This window comes from Anomaloglossus baeobatrachus, chromosome 8 (assembly GCF_048569485.1).
Source record: "Anomaloglossus baeobatrachus isolate aAnoBae1 chromosome 8, aAnoBae1.hap1, whole genome shotgun sequence".
NCBI classification, from domain to species: Eukaryota; Metazoa; Chordata; class Amphibia; order Anura; family Aromobatidae; genus Anomaloglossus; species Anomaloglossus baeobatrachus.
This window is the reverse complement of record NC_134360.1, coordinates 48585904-48604057: the sequence shown is the minus strand read 5'-3', so window position 1 is coordinate 48604057 and position 18154 is coordinate 48585904. Positions and strand designations below refer to the sequence as shown.

Genomic DNA, 18154 nt, shown 5'->3' with positions numbered 1-18154 from the left:
TGATCTCTAGTGATGGATAGGCGGCATTCTCAGTGATGGCACCGCTGATCTCTAGTGATGGATAGGCGGCATTCTCAGTGATGTCACCGCTGATCTCTAGTGATGGATAGGCGGCATTCTCAGTGATGGCACCGCTGATCTCTAGTGATGGATAGGCGTCATTCTCAGTGATGTCACCGCTGATCTCTAGTGATGGATAGGCGGCATTCTCAGTGATGGCACCGCTGATCTCTAGTGATGGATATGCGGCATTCTCAGTGATGGCATCGCTGATCTCCAGTGATGGATAGGCGGCATTCTCAGTGATGTCACCGCTGATCTCTAGTGATGGATAGGCGGCATTCTCAGTGATGTCACTGCTGATCTCTAGTGATGGATAGGCGGCATTCTCAGTGATGTCACCGCTGATCTCTAGTGATGGATAGGCGGCATTCTCAGTGATGTCACTGCTGATCTCTAGTGATGGATAGGCGGCATTCTCAGTGATGTCACCGCTGATCTCTGGTGATGGATAGGCGGTATTCTCAGTGATGGCACCGCTGATCTCTAGTGATGCATAGGCGGCATTCTCAGTGATGTCACTGCTGATCTCTAGTGATGGATAGGCGGCATTCTCAGTGATGTCACCGCTGATCTCTGGTGATGGATAGGCGGCATTCTCAGTGATGTCACCGCTGATCTCTGGTGATGGATAGGCGGTATTCTCAGTGATGGCACCGCTGATCTCTAGTGATGCATAGGCGGCATTCTCAGTGATGTCACCGCTGATCTATGGTGATGGATAGGCGGCATTCTCAGTGATGTCACCGCTGATCTCTAGTGATGGATAGGCAGCATTCTCAGTGATGTCACCGCTGATCTCTAGTGATGGATAGGCGGCATTCTCAGTGATGTCACCGCTGATCTCTAGTGATGGATAGGCGGCATTCTCAGTGATGTCACCGCTGATCTCTAGTGATGGATAGGCGGCATTCTCACTGATGTCACTGCTGATCTCTAGTGATGGATAGGCGGCATTCTCAGTGATGTCACCGCTGATCTCTGGTGATGGATAGGCGGCATTCTCAGTGATGTCACCGCTGATCTCTGGTGATGGATAGGCGGCATTCTCAGTGATGTCACCGCTGATCTCTGGTGATGGATAGGCGGCATTCTCAGTGATGTCACCGCTGATCTCTAGTGATGGATAGGCGGCATTCTCAGTGATGTCACCGCTGATCTCTGGTGATGGATAGGCGGCATTCTCAGTGATGTCACCGCTGATGTCTAGTGGTGGATAGGCGGCATTCTCAGTGATGTCACTGCTGATCTCTAGTGATGGATAGGCGGCATTCTCAGTGATGTCACCGCTGATCTCTGGTGATGGATAGGCGGCATTCTCAGTGATGTCACCGCTGATCTCTAGTGATGGATAGGCGGCATTTTCAGATTACAAAGGGTAAAACAAAAAGGTACAGGCATTCAATTTCCACATGCCCAATATTTACGAGAGTTAGGAGCCACTAAATGCAATAGAAGCTTATTTCTCTCAGCCTTTAAGGGCAGACGGTGGAAGCGGTCAGGACACACGATGAGCTGCCATTCCCCTTTCATGCACTTAACGAGGACGTGCCTACGTGACTAAATGGACGACTAATTCAACAGTTACAGTCTATGCTCATGTTGTTGACAGAACAGATCAAAGCGAAAAAACAAAGACAAGACTTAAATTATCGCTGACTTATCCACAGATTGCTATCTGCGCAACCCCAAAATTACTTTCATGTGAGAAAGGAAGAAAACAGGACAAAAAAAAAAATAAAAGACAAGATGCATATGTCCAGCAATCAGAGAAGGCACAGCAAGTAACCGAGCAGACATAAATAATAATCAGTGAGCTAATTTAGGACAATGAAGTCTGAAAATAATTGAATTACATTGTAGGATTTATTTCCATTCTGACGGCCGTCTGCAGAACCTGGAATAAGTGAATGATAACCTAAGAGGAAGCCTTCAAGACAGCAAATCGAGGGGTTAAATCCTAAAACTTCTCCAATCCCACAGAATCTCCCGGTGTACAGTGAGACTCTACCGTTATCAAAACCCTGGAAGTCCATGATTTTTGTTTTATACATTGCACCAACATAGACAGTGGCAAAAGCCTCAAAGGCTGCGTCAAAGGCCCCAAAACCTGCGTCAAAAAACCCAGAAGGTTGCGGCAAAGACCCCAAAGGCTGCGGCAAAGACCCTGAAGTCTGTGGCAAAGACCCCAAAGGCTGCGGCAAAGACCCCAAAGGCTGCGGCAAAGACCCCGAAGGCTGCGGCAAAGACCCCGAAGGCTGCGGCAAAGACCCCGAAGGCTGCGGCAAAGACCCCAATAGCTGCGGCAAAGACCCCAATAGCTGCGGCAAAGACCCCAAAGGCTGCGGCAAAGACCCCAAAGGCTGCGGCAAAGACTCCAAAGGCTGCGGCAAAGACTCCAAAGGCTGCGTCAAAAGCCCCAAACGCTACATCAAAAGCCCCAAAGGCTACATCAAAAGCCCCAAAGACTACGTCAAAAGCCCCAAAGGCTACGTCAAAAGCCCCAAAGGCTTTGGCAAAGACCCCAAAGGCTGCAGCAAAGACCGCAAAGTCTGCATCAAAGGCCCCAAAGGCTGCGTCAAAGACCACAAAGGCGACGTCAAATGCCCCAAAAGCTGCGTCAAAAGCCCCAAAAGCTGCGTCAAAAGCCCCAAAGGCTGCGTCAAAAGCCCCAAAGGCTGCGTCAAAAGCCCCAAAGGCTGCGTCAAAAGCCCCAAAGGCTGCGTCAAAAGCCCCAAAGGCTGCAGAAAAGGCCCCAAAAGGCTCCGGAAAAGGTCCTAAAGGCTGCGGAAAAGGTCCCAAAGGTTGCAGCAAAGGCACTGAAGGCAGCAAAGGCCCAAAGCAGCACATGATATATGTTCTGCTGATATATTTGCATGTTGCAAAGACCCTGAAGGCCACGGCAAAAGCCCTGAAGGCAACGGCAAAAGCCCAGAAGATGGTGGCAAAAGCCCCGAAGGCCGCGGCAAAAGTCCCGAAGGCCGCGGCAAAGGACCAGAAGGCTGCGGCAAAGGCCCAGAAGGCCACGGCAAAGGACCAGAAGGCAGCGGCAAAGGCCCCGAAGGCAGCGGCAAAGGCCCCGAAGGCAGCTGCAAAGGCCTGAAGGTTTCAACACGTAATATATCTTCCGTTGACAGATTTTCAGGTTGCAAAGGATCCAAAGGCAGCTGAAAAGATGCTGAAGGCAGATGCAAACACATGGAAGGCAGCAGCAAAAGCCCCGAAAGCAGCAGCAAAGACCCCGAAGGTTTCAGCACGTGGCATATCTTCTGCTGATAGATCTGCAGGTTGCAGTCTTATCAAACTGGGACTGTGGATGTCAAATTTGTGTTTTGAAACACTTTCCTTCCTTTATGAAGGGTGGGGATGTTAATTCCTCTACCAGTCGCTTTATTGATGGTGTATGATCTCTGCTCCGGTCCGGCATTATGCCACGTGACTGCCTACTCCTGCAAGGACGGCCATTTGTAGTGAAAGTCGGCCTCTGTATGCACGTCCATGGGATTGGAATAGAAATCCCCGAGTGTTTTTTTTCTTCACATTTATGACAAGCGGCCACTGGGAACCGAACTTCAAGTGAGAATAAAAGCCTAAAGCCAAAAGATTTGGCGGAGCCAGCGCAGCTCCATTCTATAGAATTAGAATGAATAGGAGGTGATTTAATGAATTCAGCCGCTTTCAGGAAACTTATTTTAGCTTCCTTCATCCGTGCACTGAGTGTTACATAGCGTAGTACCGGCCTCTACACTGTCAGATCTAATTAATAGGAGCTAAAAGCAAGACGGACATCTCAAATTCTGCATGTAATAATGAAATGAAGCAAGTGCCGCCATGCCCTCCGCTTCTACATCCACCGCTATAATAATGACAGCTTTGCACACAGGACCGGGGTTGGCAGAGGAGAGCGTCCTCACCTCACGGGCATAAAACATCGGTGAATAAATAGAACATAAAATAAAAGTTTTTGAAAACATTTTTTACTTTGCGATGAGAACAATGGATTTTTCAAGGCTTTGAAACAGCGGCTTCAAACGCTGAGCGACGGTAGGAATCTCTATTCAATAATTACAAGGTTACCAAACTGTATTTTTGGAAATGGAAATGCTCACTCAGCAGGTGGAACTTTTCATAGCAGCCTTGCTGTGTGCTGGGAAGGTCTAGGTGCGGCTCTATAGGAGCGGAGGGTTAACGTGGCCACACAAAATACTTAGTAATAACCTATACGCACACCTGATTGTCAAAAGGACGGTGTTACCAGGTGTTCAGGGGAACAAAACAAATGATCAACAAACGTATCAACTTGTAAAGGTTTTGTTGTATAAATATGGGCACAGAGAATACAAACGTTCCATCTCCTCCTAGTCGCCCTTCATATGGATTCATGCAGCAAGGAGAGAGGTCTATAGTCTTCTGTCAGAAATCCTGCGCTCACCTGCACCGTCACTTCCCATGGGCTCCTCTTTCACCTTCTTTCCCTTAGAAGTCTTCCAGCGTCCCTTCACCTGTTCAATGAGCTGCTGGAATTCACTCTCGTGTTTCTTTCCTGTAAGAAAAGCATAAGGTGATTTATAGAGCGAAATAAGTCATCAGCTACTATAATACTGCAACTGTCAAAAATAATATAACTATTAATACTGCCCCTATGAACAAAAATACAACTACTATAATACTTACCCCTAGATACAAGAATATAACTACAATAATACTGCACCCTATGTACAAGAACATAACTACTATAATACTGCTCCTATATACTAGAATATAACTACTATAATACTGCCCCTATGTACAAAAATCTAACTACTATAATACTGCTCCTATGTACAAGAATATAACTACTATAATACTGCCCCTATATACAAGAATATAACTACTATAATACTGCACCCTATGTACAAGAACATAACTACTATAATACTGCTCCTATATACTAGAATATAACTACTATAATACTGCCCCTATATACTAGAATATAACTACTATAATACTGCCCCTATGTACAAGAATATAACTACTATAATACTGCCCCTATGTATAAGAACATAACTACTATAATACTGCTCCTATATACTAGAATATAACTACTATAATACTGCCCCTATATACTAGAATATAACTACTATAATACTGCCCCTATGTACAAGAATATAACTACTATAATACTGCTCCTATGTACAAGAATATAACTACTATAATACTGCCCCCTATGTACAAGAATATAACTACTATAATACTGCCCCCTATATACAAGAATATAACTACTATAATACTGCCTCCTATGTACAAGAATATAACTACTATAATACTGCCCCTATGTACAAGAATATAACTACTATAATACTGCCCCTATGTACAAGAATATAACTACTATAATACTGTCCCTATATACAAGAATATAACTACTAAAATACTGCTCCCTATGTACAAGAATATAACTACTATAATACTGCCCCCTATATACAAGAATATAACTACTAAAATACTGCTCCCTATGTACAAGAATATAACTACTATAATACTGCTCCTATGTACAAGAATATAACTATTATAATACTGCTCATATGTACAAGAATATAATTACTATAATACTGCTCCCTATGTACAAGAATATAACTACTATAATACTGCCCCTATGTACAAGAATATAACTACTATAATACTGCCCCTATGTACAAGAATATAACTACTATAATACTGCTCCTATATACAAGAATATAACTATGGCATAAGTTCACTATATAGATATTTAAAGGGGTTGTTCACTACTCTGAGAACTTTTTCTTACACCACGTTTGCCTATGTTAAAATTAAAAAACTCTGGTTCCCAAGAGCTGCGGCCGGCTATTTACTGCCAGTTAATTACTGCATCCAAAGCCAGCAACTGGGCGCAGGACTTGTATGATGTAACAATCTAACATAATCCCCTGGAACACAAGGGCCGACACCGCTGGAACCGTGCCGGCACTGGGAGTATAAACTCTTACATTTTAATGGGGGCAAACATGGGGAATGAGAAGGGGTTGGCTGAGTTGTGGACCGCCCCTTTAAGCTTCCACATCTTATTGTAAGTATTTTATTTTCTAGACCACATTAACCTTTACATTTTTCTTAACCGCTCATTGTTGACATTGGTGGGGGAGAGAGGATTTAAAGTCTGGGCACATATGATCACCTCCAATCTCCCCATAGGCACAGACACCTGGGCAAAACTTTTTGTATTTTCTTCTTTAGAAGCAAGGTAACCTTATTTTTTTTTTTTCTCACAGGGGATCCTAATAAGCAGATGTATAAAAAAAAAAAAAAAAAAAAAAAAAAATCTCAGTCTACTCTTCATAAAACAAGGATGAAAGTGTTCTTAGATGCGATGAAGTGTTTTGCATGATCAGAAAACATAACTATGGTCGCGAGCTGCGCCTAAGCGACGATATCCCCAGATGACATTTTTCTTTGGTCGATCAGCAGATAAGGGCGTTTAATTATAGATTGTGACCAGAAACTTCACAGAAGGGTTTGGTGATTAGAATCCTAATTAAAAAAAAATAAAACTAAAAAGTGTTGGCTGCGCTCAGATTCTCACAAATCTACGGCTCAGTGCAAATCCTCAGCGTTATTGTGACCGATTTAAGGACAGTTTGTGGTTTATATAAATGAGGGAATAACACAATATGTCCAGTGTTTCCACATTTCACCATATCAATATTTATTGTTTACATCCAGAGGCGAGAAAATCCATCCGAAATGTGGGCGGCTCACACGGGTACACCGCTCGTTACAAGAGGCGGCTGGTACAGTAATGTGCTGGGAAATGGACCAAAAAAGTTATTTTCTGCAGCTGATTTTTAAAGATAAGGGCGCACATTTCTCAATATAATCTAACTTAACCAGTGCAAACTTGGACGACACATTCTTAAAAATACGACAGATGGATCTCTGTGGTTTGTGATGCATTTTTAGACTTGTTGACCCGTATTTATGCCATCTATTAGTTGGCTTACATTGTCCACACCAACAAAATCACAAAAGCATAAAAGATATATAAATCTTTAATAAACAAAGGAATAAAAAGTGTCGCAACAATTGGCACCTCCCATAGGGCAAATGTAATATATTGGGAACACCTAGCAGACCCCCTATATATGAAGTAATTTAATTGAATAGTAACACCGGACGAAAAAAAATATATACGGTATATATATATATATATATATATATATATATATATGCCAATGTGTGTAAAGCGCTATGGAATTAATAGCGCTATATAAATGAATAAAATTATTATTATTATTATATATATATTTCAATACGCGTACTGCTCCGTATTTGACATGTTTGCCATGATAAGAAACGTCACATATAGATATGGTCCCATATTGGTACGAGGTATATCTACAAACGGGGTGCATAGAGAGTGTGCTGGCGTTCCCCACACCCAACGCACGTTTCGCTTACTATGTGATGTAAATTTTGTTTGATATTTTTTACACACTTGTGTTTCACCTGTTTCTTCTTATCATGACAAATATGTCAAATACGGAGTAGTATGCATCTTGAGAGATTTTATATATATATATATATATATATAGATAGATAGATAGATAGATATCTGTGTGTGTTCTTGATGTATGTAAAGCACTGCGGAATATGTTAGAGCTATATAAAAATAAAGATTATTTTTTATATATACATTTTTGGTTCGGTGTTACTATTCTATTATATTACTTCATATATAGGGGGGTCTGCTAGATGTTCCCAATATATTACATCTGCCCCATGAGAGATGCCAATTGTTGAGACACTTTGTATCCCTTTATTTAAATTGTTTAATAAAGATTTATATATATTTTATGCTTTTGCATATTAGTTTTTGTTGGTGTTGATATTGAGCATTGCTAGTTTGCCTAATTTTGTGACTGTGATATAGGTGTTCTTGGCTTACACTGTGCCAAAAAATATGCACACAAGCATCGCGTTCCATGTTGAGCCATTCCCTTTCCACTAAGTAACGTTTCTTGATAGTCAAAGAGCAGAGTGTCTAACACACATAAGTATAAAATTCCAAAAACAAATTTGTGGTACAAACTGAGCCAACTTTCTGGTGTATTTAGCTTGATACATCTCTGGTGATCAAACATAGGCTGTACGACATAAGGAAACATTCTGCTCTGCTGTATTACGGGGGCACTACTCTAAAAGTCTAATCTTTAAATGCTGAAATGAAATAGTTGAACCAAAAAAAAAAGTATGTTTAGTGGACCAGGTTGTTGGATGGTGCAGGAGACAGAATTGAAATGCAACCGGGCTTCAGGCACAGACAAGTAGTTACGTAGTGAGTTACATAGTTACTTAGGCTGAAAAAAGACCTAGGTCCATCTAGTTCAACTTCCTCCACCAATTATGTATGGTAGGACGGCTCGATTGTTAGTTTCCAGCTCTGTGCTGCCGCCCTCACCTGCAATCCTCTCCAGCACAGACTCTTCCAGCTAAACTGCATGCCTAGGGAAAGGGGTTTTCCTGTCCACCTGCCTCTCAAAAACTAGCAGCTATCCACATTCCCCCCACTGTTCCTGACGCCCTCTCCCAAATTCTAGGTTTTCTCTCCAAATGTCAGTTGCCACTGTACTTCTGGCACTTCTTCAGTTTTATAAGAGACTCTTCACTGTTGTCCTCCAGCATACGCTCAAGGCAATTCACAGGTCATCACTGCTGCCTCCAGGTCTTCTATTGTCACAGATGTCAGACAGTCCTATAGTGTCCGACAAAAGAAGGTCACAGCGTTTGGCTGTGCAAAATTCTCCCTGACTCTATTATTCCTGCTATCAGTATTCACTGTACTAGGTATCTCCTCTGTTGGGTTTTTATCCTTTTCTCTTTAGGACCCTGCGGAGCTCCTCTTCCCTTCAGCTGCTAATCATCTGTATTTCTCCTTGGGTTTAAATACTCCCATCTTCCCTGGACTTGTGCTAGTGATTTTCAGTTTAAGGGTACGCTCACACGAGCGTGAAAATCGGACGAGTGCAATGCGAGAAATTCTCGCATTGCACTCTGACCAATGTTAGGCAATGAGGTTGAGCTGTTGGTCAGCTTTTCTCGCATCCAGATTCTGGATGCGAGAAAAGCGGCAGCATGCTGCGATTGTCTGCGAGAGCCGTATCCCTCGCACCCATTCAAGTGAATGGATGCGAGAGATACATCGGACTGCACTCGGATGTTATCCCAGTGCAGTGCGATATACGCACAGGCTGACAGTGGAGGAGATGGGAGGATTAACCCCTCCCTCTCCTCCGCAGCGCCTGCACTCAGCTTCACAGCTGTGACCCGATCGCAAGATCGGGTTACAGTCGCATGACACCCGGCTCACGCTCGCAGCAGAGCCTGAGCCGGGGGACATTAGCATATCGCATCCGATGCTCTCTCATCGGATGCCATACGCTCTTGTGAGTCCAGCCTAAACGCAAGCTCTGGATGTAAGCAGGCAGCTTGCACTCATCTGTAGGATCGTTGCTGCTCTTTGCTGAACTTTTTCCAGAGGCCTCTGGATATAAATTGTTCATGTGGTTTCCCCATATGTGTGCTCCTTGTGTCTTTTTTGGTGTTTAGTGGGGTTGACGAAGAGCTCATACCACCCGTTCCCTATGTAGAGCCCAGCTTTACGGTCACCCTAGGGTCAAGTATCCAGCTCGGCGCATAGGTGCGGAACCTGGATGAGGAGGGACCCCAGGTGCCAGCAGTAGGTTTGGTCAAGAGTCACCATCTCCCCCTTCCCTAGACACAAGGGGTTCCCTTTTTCGCTTAGTACTCCCCCATACCTAGCGTGACCTATCACATGCAGGTGCAAGCCAGCGAGGCAATGCATAAACTATGGATATATGCTTTAACTTTGTCCCTCTTTAGTGGTTGTGGTGCACAGTTCAGGTGTCCGCATCCTCCAACCCGAGTGAGTCCCATCCCAATCATATCTATAAAGTGGTGGTATCCCCCTAATTTATCCTCTCTTGTGCTCCAGGGTCCGACATGAACTCTCCAAGGAGTCGTCATCTGCTGCACCGCCTCGAACTCTCAAGGAGCCGTCATCTGCTGCACCGCCTCGAACTCTCAAGGAGCCGTCATCTGCTGCATCGCTTCGAACTCTCAAGGAGCCGTCATCTGCTGCACCGCCTCGAAGTCTCAATGGGCCGTTATTTGCTGCCTGGCCCTTTACCCCTTGTCAACACTGGTCTATGCCAATCACCTAGATAAGCCATCATCATTAGTATTTTGCCCTGTTATGCCAGTCACCTAGAGGAGCCATCATCATTAGTATTAGAGGAGTAGCAGCCACTTTTGGAGAGCTCCATCTGGGGGTATAGCATCCATACCGGCTTGCACTTAGATCTGCACTTACAGCACTTATGTGCATCATAATCTTATTCTCCATCTTTAATAAAAAACACAAATATTAATTTAATACAGCCAAAAAAATACTACAAACATCTGTTAAAATAAAGATGCTGGGAACGTTTCCTCGCAGGTCTGGGGAGATTTGTATCACCCCAGGCTGACATCCACATCCAGAAAGATTAAGACTCCAGCATTTCCGTCAATGGAGGGAGATGCAGTATATTACTGTACTACCAAGGGGACGTAAATTATGCAAAAAAAGCAGGTTTGATCTCTTTACATAGGGTCACCGATGAGAAATATTAATGATCAAAACAAATTTATTTCTGGAGAGACGAGCCGCATTCCTGACCACAGAATACTGTTTGCCGCTTCTTAACTAGTGACTTCTCAAAGATTTATGCTGTTAACGAGTTCTGTGGGATTTCATCAGTGCGCCATGGTGGGACAAAAGTAATAATCCTAACATGATAGATCATTAGCATGCTCCTTAGTGAGAAGATAATGAACACCAAGAAATTGCCTTCATCTATCGAGGGAGGTGCTGTACTGGAGAGTCGGCGACGGCGGTGAGGACTGACGCTCGAGTACACGCAGTACTGGGATATATCAGAGGCATGCCGTCTTCTCCTTCATCTTCAATCATAATAGCTGTAAAGCTCAATGTCCACTCTATGGACACCTTTAGGGCATTCACATGTATGGGAATTGCTGTGGATTTCCCATGGAGAAATTTATCAGAGGTGCACATTTTTACATCCGTCGCTCATCACTTCTTGTAATGGATTGGTCACAGATTTGTTGCAAATTTTTCCCAATTTGTTTAATGGAAAACAATAAATCTGCAAGATAACACGATTATTGTAAATGTTATGGCGAATAAAATAAATAAAGCCTAGATTCACGTCCCAAATGGCAATACTACTCTTCCCATCTCTGGACACCCGGCCTCCTACAATGACGTCTCATCACGAGTGACGATTGCAGCCAGTCATAGGTATACAGGGAGCAGAGAGGAGAGCTGAGGATTATTGCCCCTGAAGTGTCGGGTGAGATGAGAGTGATGATATTTTACCACACAATCCGCTGTTTTGCACAAAGAAATTACCAAAGTCCATGAGGTTCAATGTGGATTTGCAGCTGAAAAATATTGCAAAATGTGATAAATGTGAGGATTAGTGATGAGCGAGTACTAAAAAGCTCGGGTGCTCGAAGCTCGGGCCGAGCCTCCCAAGATACTCGTGTACTCGGGCCGAGCAACGAGCCCAATGTTATCCTATGGGAGACCCGAGTATTTTTGTGAAATGACCCCCCGGCAGCATGGAGAAACCCTAAAAATGTCACAAAAGTCTCAGAAGAGTGCTCAAATGACATGGCAACAGCATGGGGAAGACCCCTTGAAGCATTTATCACTCAAAAGTCACAGCTGTGAACAATTTTGTCCGCGTTTCACGCCATTTTTACGGACTCACCAGAAAACCTTCCAAAATGACCCCAAAATGATTTTTCATGGCAGAAATGTTAAGGGCACATACCCAATAGTGAGATAGAGCTGGTGTATGTTACTTTTTGAGATTAATACATGAAAGATTTTACGTGAAAACATTGTGTGGCACTCCGATGTCCCTGAGAAGAGACGTACATGAAGGCCTCTTGAGTCTAATGTGCCCATTTTGAGGAAGTGAGTCTTTGTAGTATTTTCCTTTGCCAGGGCAGTCCAAAATTGTGAGGTTCACCAATGCCCCTGCATACAGACGTGCATGAGGGCCTGTAAACCTGAAGTGCCCATTGTAAGGAAGTGGGTCTATTGTAGTATAGCCCTTAGGCAGGGCAGCCAAAAATTGGGAGGCTCCACGTTGTCCCTGGATAGAGACGTGCATGAGGGCCTGTAAACCAGAAGTGCCCATTGTAAGGAAGTGGGTCTATTTCAGTATAGCCCTTTGCCAGGGCAGCCAAAAATTGGGAGGCTCCACATTGTCCCTGGATAGAGACGTGCATGATGGCCTGTAAACCAGAAGTGCCCATTGTAAGGAAGTGGGTCTATTTCAGTATAGCCCTTTGCCAGGGCAGCCAAAAATTGGGAGGCTCCACATTGTCCCTGGATAGAGACGTGCATGAGGGCCTCAAAACATTAAGTGTCCATTGTCAGGAAGTGGGTGTATTATATAGTATAGCCCTTAGGCAGGGCAGCCAAAAATTGGGAGGCTCCACGTTGTCCCTGGATAGAGACGTGCATGAGGGCCTCAAAACATTAAGTGTCCATTGTCAGGAAGTGGGTGTATTATATAGTATAGCCCTTAGGCAGGGCAGCCAAAAATTGGGAGGCTCCACATTGTCCCTGGATAGAGACGTGCATGATGGCCTGTAAACCTGAAGTGCCCATTGTAAGGAAGTGGGTCTATTTCAGTATAGCCCTTTGCCAGGGCAGCCAAAAATTGGGAGGCTCCACATTGTCCCTGGATAGAGACGTGCATGATGGCCTGTAAACCTGAAGTGCCCATTGTAAGGAAGTGGGTCTATTTCAGTATAGCCCTTTGCCAGGGCAGCCAAAAATTGGGAGGCTCCACATTGTCCCTGGATAGAGACGTGCATGGTGGCCTGTAAACCTGAAGTGCCCATTGTAAGGAAGTGGGTCTATTTCAGTATAGCCCTTTGCCAGGGCAGCCAAAAATTGGGAGGCTCCACATTGTCCCTGGATAGAGACGTGCATGATGGCCTGTAAACCAGAAGTGCCCATTGTAAGGAAGTGGGTCTATTTCAGTATAGCCCTTTGCCAGGGCAGCCAAAAATTGGGAGGCTCCACATTGTCCCTGGATAGAGACGTGCATGATGGCCTGTAAACCAGAAGTGCCCATTGTAAGGAAGTGGGTCTATTTCAGTATAGCCCTTTGCCAGGGCAGCCAAAAATTGGGAGGCTCCACATTGTCCCTGGATAGAGACGTGCATGATGGCCTGTAAACCAGAAGTGCCCATTGTAAGGAAGTGGGTCTATTTCAGTATAGCCCTTTGCCAGGGCAGCCAAAAATTGGGAGGCTCCACATTGTCCCTGGATAGAGACGTGCATGATGGCCTGTAAACCTGAAGTGCCCATTGTAAGGAAGTGGGTCTATTTCAGTATAGCCCTTTGCCAGGGCAGCCAAAAATTGGGAGGCTCCACATTGTCCCTGGATAGAGACGTGCATGATGGCCTGTAAACCAGAAGTGCCCATTGTAAGGAAGTGGGTCTATTTCAGTATAGCCCTTTGCCAGGGCAGCCAAAAATTGGGAGGCTCCACATTGTCCCTGGATAGAGACGTGCATGATGGCCTGTAAACCTGAAGTGCCCATTGTAAGGAAGTGGGTCTATTTCAGTATAGCCCTTTGCCAGGGCAGCCAAAAATTGGGAGGCTCCACATTGTCCCTGGATAGAGACGTGCATGAGGGCCTCAAAACATTAAGTGTCCATTTTAAGGAAGTGGGTGTATTATAGTATAGCCCTTAGGCAGGGCAGCCAAAAATTGGGAGGCTCCACGTTGTCCCTGGGTAGAGACGTGCATGAGGGCCTCAAAACATTAAGTGTCCATTTTAAGGAAGTGGGTGTATTATAGTATAGCCCTTAGGCAGGGCAGCCAAAAATTGGGAGGCTCCACGTTGTCCCTGGGTAGAGACGTGCATGAGGGCCTCAAAACATTAGGTGTCCATTTTAAGGAAGTGGGTGTATTATAGTATAGCCCTTAGGCAGGGCAGCCAAAAATTGGGAGGCTCCACGTTGTCCCTGGGTAGAGACGTGCATGAGGGCCTCAAAACATTAAGTGTCCATTTTAAGGAAGTGGGTGTATTATAGTATAGCCCTTAGGCAGGGCAGCCAAAAATTGGGAGGCTCCACGTTGTCCCTGGGTAGAGACGTGCATGAGGGCCTCAAAACATTAAGTGTCCATTTTAAGGAAGTGGGTGTATTATAGTATAGCCCTTAGGCAGGGCAGCCAAAAATTGGGAGGCTCCACGTTGTCCCTGGGTAGAGACGTGCATGAGGGCCTCAAAACATTGTTCCCATTGCAAAGGAGCGGGTCTCCTGTCGTTGTAATGTCCATTCTGCAAAGAATGGGCGAAAAAATTTACCACTGGGGGTATACCTGAAACAAAGGCCTAAGTATTGCAATTTGTAACGGTCATCATCATGGTGGCGCATGAGGAGAAGGAGGAGCAGTCCAGCGATTATCCAAAGTCCAGAAGTGTGTACCCATGGGTGAGTGGAGGTACATGGCAAACTTTAAATTCCGCTCTCATTTGCTGGTGGTGTGGTGAAGTCTGGCCCAATCCAACCCTTGTTCATCTTGATCAGAGTCAGCCTGTCAGCATTTTCAGTTGACAGGCGGGTGCGTTTATCTGTAATGATTCCACCTGCGGCACTAAAAACACGCTCTGACAAAACGCTAGCAGCAGGGCAGGCCAGGACTTCCAAGGCGTAGAGAGCCAATTCATGCCACGTGTCCAGCTTGGATACCCAATAATTGTAAGGCACAGAGGAATGTCGGAGTACAGTTGTTCGATCTGCAAGGTACTCCTTCAGCATCTGGGCAAACTTAGGATTTCTTGTGGCACTACCCCGCACCTCAGGGGCTGTGGTACGTGAGGGGCTGAGAAAACTGTCCCACATCTTAAAGACTGTTCCCCTACCTCTGGCGGATTGGACTTGTGCCTCTCTCGGCTGTACGCCTCGGTTGTCCACTGATTCCTGACCTATGCCGCTAGCGTTTTGTGAGGGGAATGCTTTGCCTACTTCCGTGAGTATGGCCTTCCGGAACTGCTGCATTTTGGTTGACCTCTCCTCCACGGGAATAAGAGACAAAAAGTTCTCCTTGTAGCGTGGGTCTAACAGTGTTACCAACCAGTAATGATTGTCGGCCAAGATGTTCTTAACGCGAGGGTCACGAGACAGGCAGCTTACCATAAAGTCAGCCATGTGCGCCAGACTCTTAACAGCCAGGACTTCAGTAGCCTGACCAACAAGATGACTGAACATGCTGTCCTCCTCCTCCTCCTCCTCCTCCTCATCTACCCTGTCCTCTGGCCAGCCACGCTGAACCGAGGATATGACTGGTGTGCATGTCATATCCTCAATTTGGCCGGAGAGTTGCTCCATGTCTTCATCCTCCTCCTCGTCATAGTCCTCCACTGCACGTTGTGATGAGACGAGGCTGGGCTGTGTGTTATCACCCACACCCACTACTGTTTCTTGCTGCAACTCATCGCGCTCCGCCTGCAATGCATCATGTTTGTTTTTCAGCAGAGACCGTTTTAGAAGGCAGAGTAGCGGTATGGTGACGCTAATAATGGCGTCATCACCACTCACCATCTTGGTGGAGTCCTCAAAGTTTTGGAGGATGGTACATAGGTCTGACATCCATCTCCACTCCTCAGGTGTTATGTGTGGAGTTTGACCCATTTCCCGACGGCTTAGGTGATGCAGGTACTCAACAACTGCCCTCTTCTGCTCACATATCCTGACCAACATGTGCAGAGTTGAATTCCAACGCGTGGGGACATCACACACCAGTCTGTGAGCCGGAAGATGCAAACGGCGCTGAAAGCCGGCAAGGCCGGCTGAAGCAGTAGGTGACTTTCGAAAATGTGCAGACAGGCGGCGAACTTTTACCAGCAGATCAGACAGCTCTGGGTATGACTTTATAAACCGCTGAACCACGAGGTTGAGCACATGGGCCACGCATGGAACATGTGTCAGCTGGCCTCGCCTCAAAGCCGCCACCAGGTTCCGGCCATTGTCACACACGACCTTTCCTGGTTTTAGGTTCAGAGGTGTGAGCCAGTGATCTGCCTGCTGTTTCAGAGCTGTCCACAGCTCTTCTGCATTGTGGGGTTTGTCACCTATGCAGATTAGCTTCAGCACAGCCTGTTGCCGCTTCGCCGAGGCAGTGCTGCAGTGCTTCCAGCTTGTGACTGGTGTGGAGGGCACAGTGGATGAGGATGCGCAGGAGGAGGAGGAGGCTGAAGAGCATGACATTCCGGAGCTGTAGAGTGTGGGTGAAACACTGACTGAGGTAGGGCCTGCAAACCTTGGTGTGGGAAGGACGTGTTCCGTCCCTCGCTCAGACTGGGTCCCAGCTTCCACAATATTAACCCAGTGTGCCGTCAACGAGATGTAGCGGCCTTGCCCACAAGCACTTGTCCACGTGTCTGTGGTTAGGTGGACCTTGGGTGAAACAGCGTTGTTCAGGGCACGTGTGATGTTTTGTGACACGTGGTTATGCAACGCGGGGACGGCACACCGGGAGAAATAGTGGCGGCTGGGGACCGAGTAACGTGGGACAGCTGCCGCCATCAGGTCACGGAATGCTTCTGTCTCCACCAGCCTAAAAGGCAACATTTCCAGCGCAAGCAGTCGCGAAATGTTAGCATTTAGAACTGTGGCATGTGGGGTGTTGGCAGTGTATTTGCGCCTGCGTTCAAAGGTTTGCTGAATGGATAACTGAACGCTGCGCTGGGACAAGGACGTGCTTGATGATGGTGTTCTTTCTGCGTAGGCAACTGCAGGTGCAGGAGTGGAGGAGGCTTGTTCGCAGGCAGCATGGACAGAGGATTGGCTCGCATGCACAACCAGCGAAGATGTAGCAGTGACATCAGCAAGCACTGCTCCTCGACTCTGTTGTACTTCCCACAAAGTCGGGTGCTTGGCTGACATGTGCCTGATCATGCTGGTGGTGGTCAGGCTGCTAGTTTTGGTACCCCTGCTGATGCTGGCACGGCAGGTGTTGCAAATGGCCTTTTTTGAATCATCTGGATCCAACTTAAAAAACTGCCAGACTCGGGAAGACCTAACATTTGTACAGGCACCTTGTGTCGTCGTGTTGTTCCGGGGAACGGTTGCCTGACTTCTGCCTGGGGCCACCACCCTGCTTCTTACTGCCTGTTGTGATGCTACGCCTCCCTCCCCCTGTGCACTGCTGTCCTCGCTCTGCATATCCTCCTGCCAGGTTGGGTCAGTTACTGGATCATCCACCACGTCGTCTTCCTCTTCCGCACCCTGCTCCTCCTCCTGACTTGCTGACAATTGTGTCTCATCATCGTCCACCACTTGTTGAGACACGTTGCCAACTTCGTGAGAACGTGGCTGCTCAAATATTTGGCCATCTGTACAGACGATCTCCTCATGACCCACTTCAATATGAGCTGGCGAGAGGCCAGAATGTGTGGATGGAAACGTGAACAGCTCTTCCGAGTGTCCAAGTGTGGGATCATTAATGTCCGAGGAGGACGTGTACTCAGCCTGGTGGTAGGAAGGAGGATCAGGTTCAGAAATGTGCGGTGCAGTATCACGGCTACTGACACTTGACCGTGTGGAAGACAGAGTGTTTGTGGTGGTGCCAATCTGACTGGAAGCATTATCTGCTATCCAACTAACAACCTGTTGACACTGGTCTTGGTTCAAGAGCGGTGTACTGCTGCGGTCCCCAAGAATTTGGGACAGGACGTGCGAGCGACTAGATGTGGCCCTTTGTTGTGGCGAAATTAGAGCTTGCCCACGACCTCGGCCTCTGCCTGCACCACCATCACGTCCACTTCCTTGTTCCTTGGCAATGCCCTTGCGCATTTTGCAATGCTGTGCACTGCTGACGTGTATATTCACTACTTGTGCGTTATATCAAAGTTTGTGGAAATTGCACACAAGTGCACCTGTACGCTGCCACCAACAGGCACACACGTGCGGTTTTAAAAA

At 46.2% G+C, this 18154-nt stretch overlaps 1 protein-coding gene across 1 annotated transcript in view; it reads right to left on the bottom strand.

Annotated features, from left to right (window-relative positions):
* The window catches only part of RAD18 (RAD18 E3 ubiquitin protein ligase), a 394915-nt gene that overhangs the window by 186337 nt on the left and 190424 nt on the right, over positions 1-18154 (bottom strand). The window contains 1 exon segment of the mRNA XM_075320765.1: positions 4493-4603. Within this exon segment, the coding sequence (XP_075176880.1) occupies positions 4493-4603 (111 nt within the window).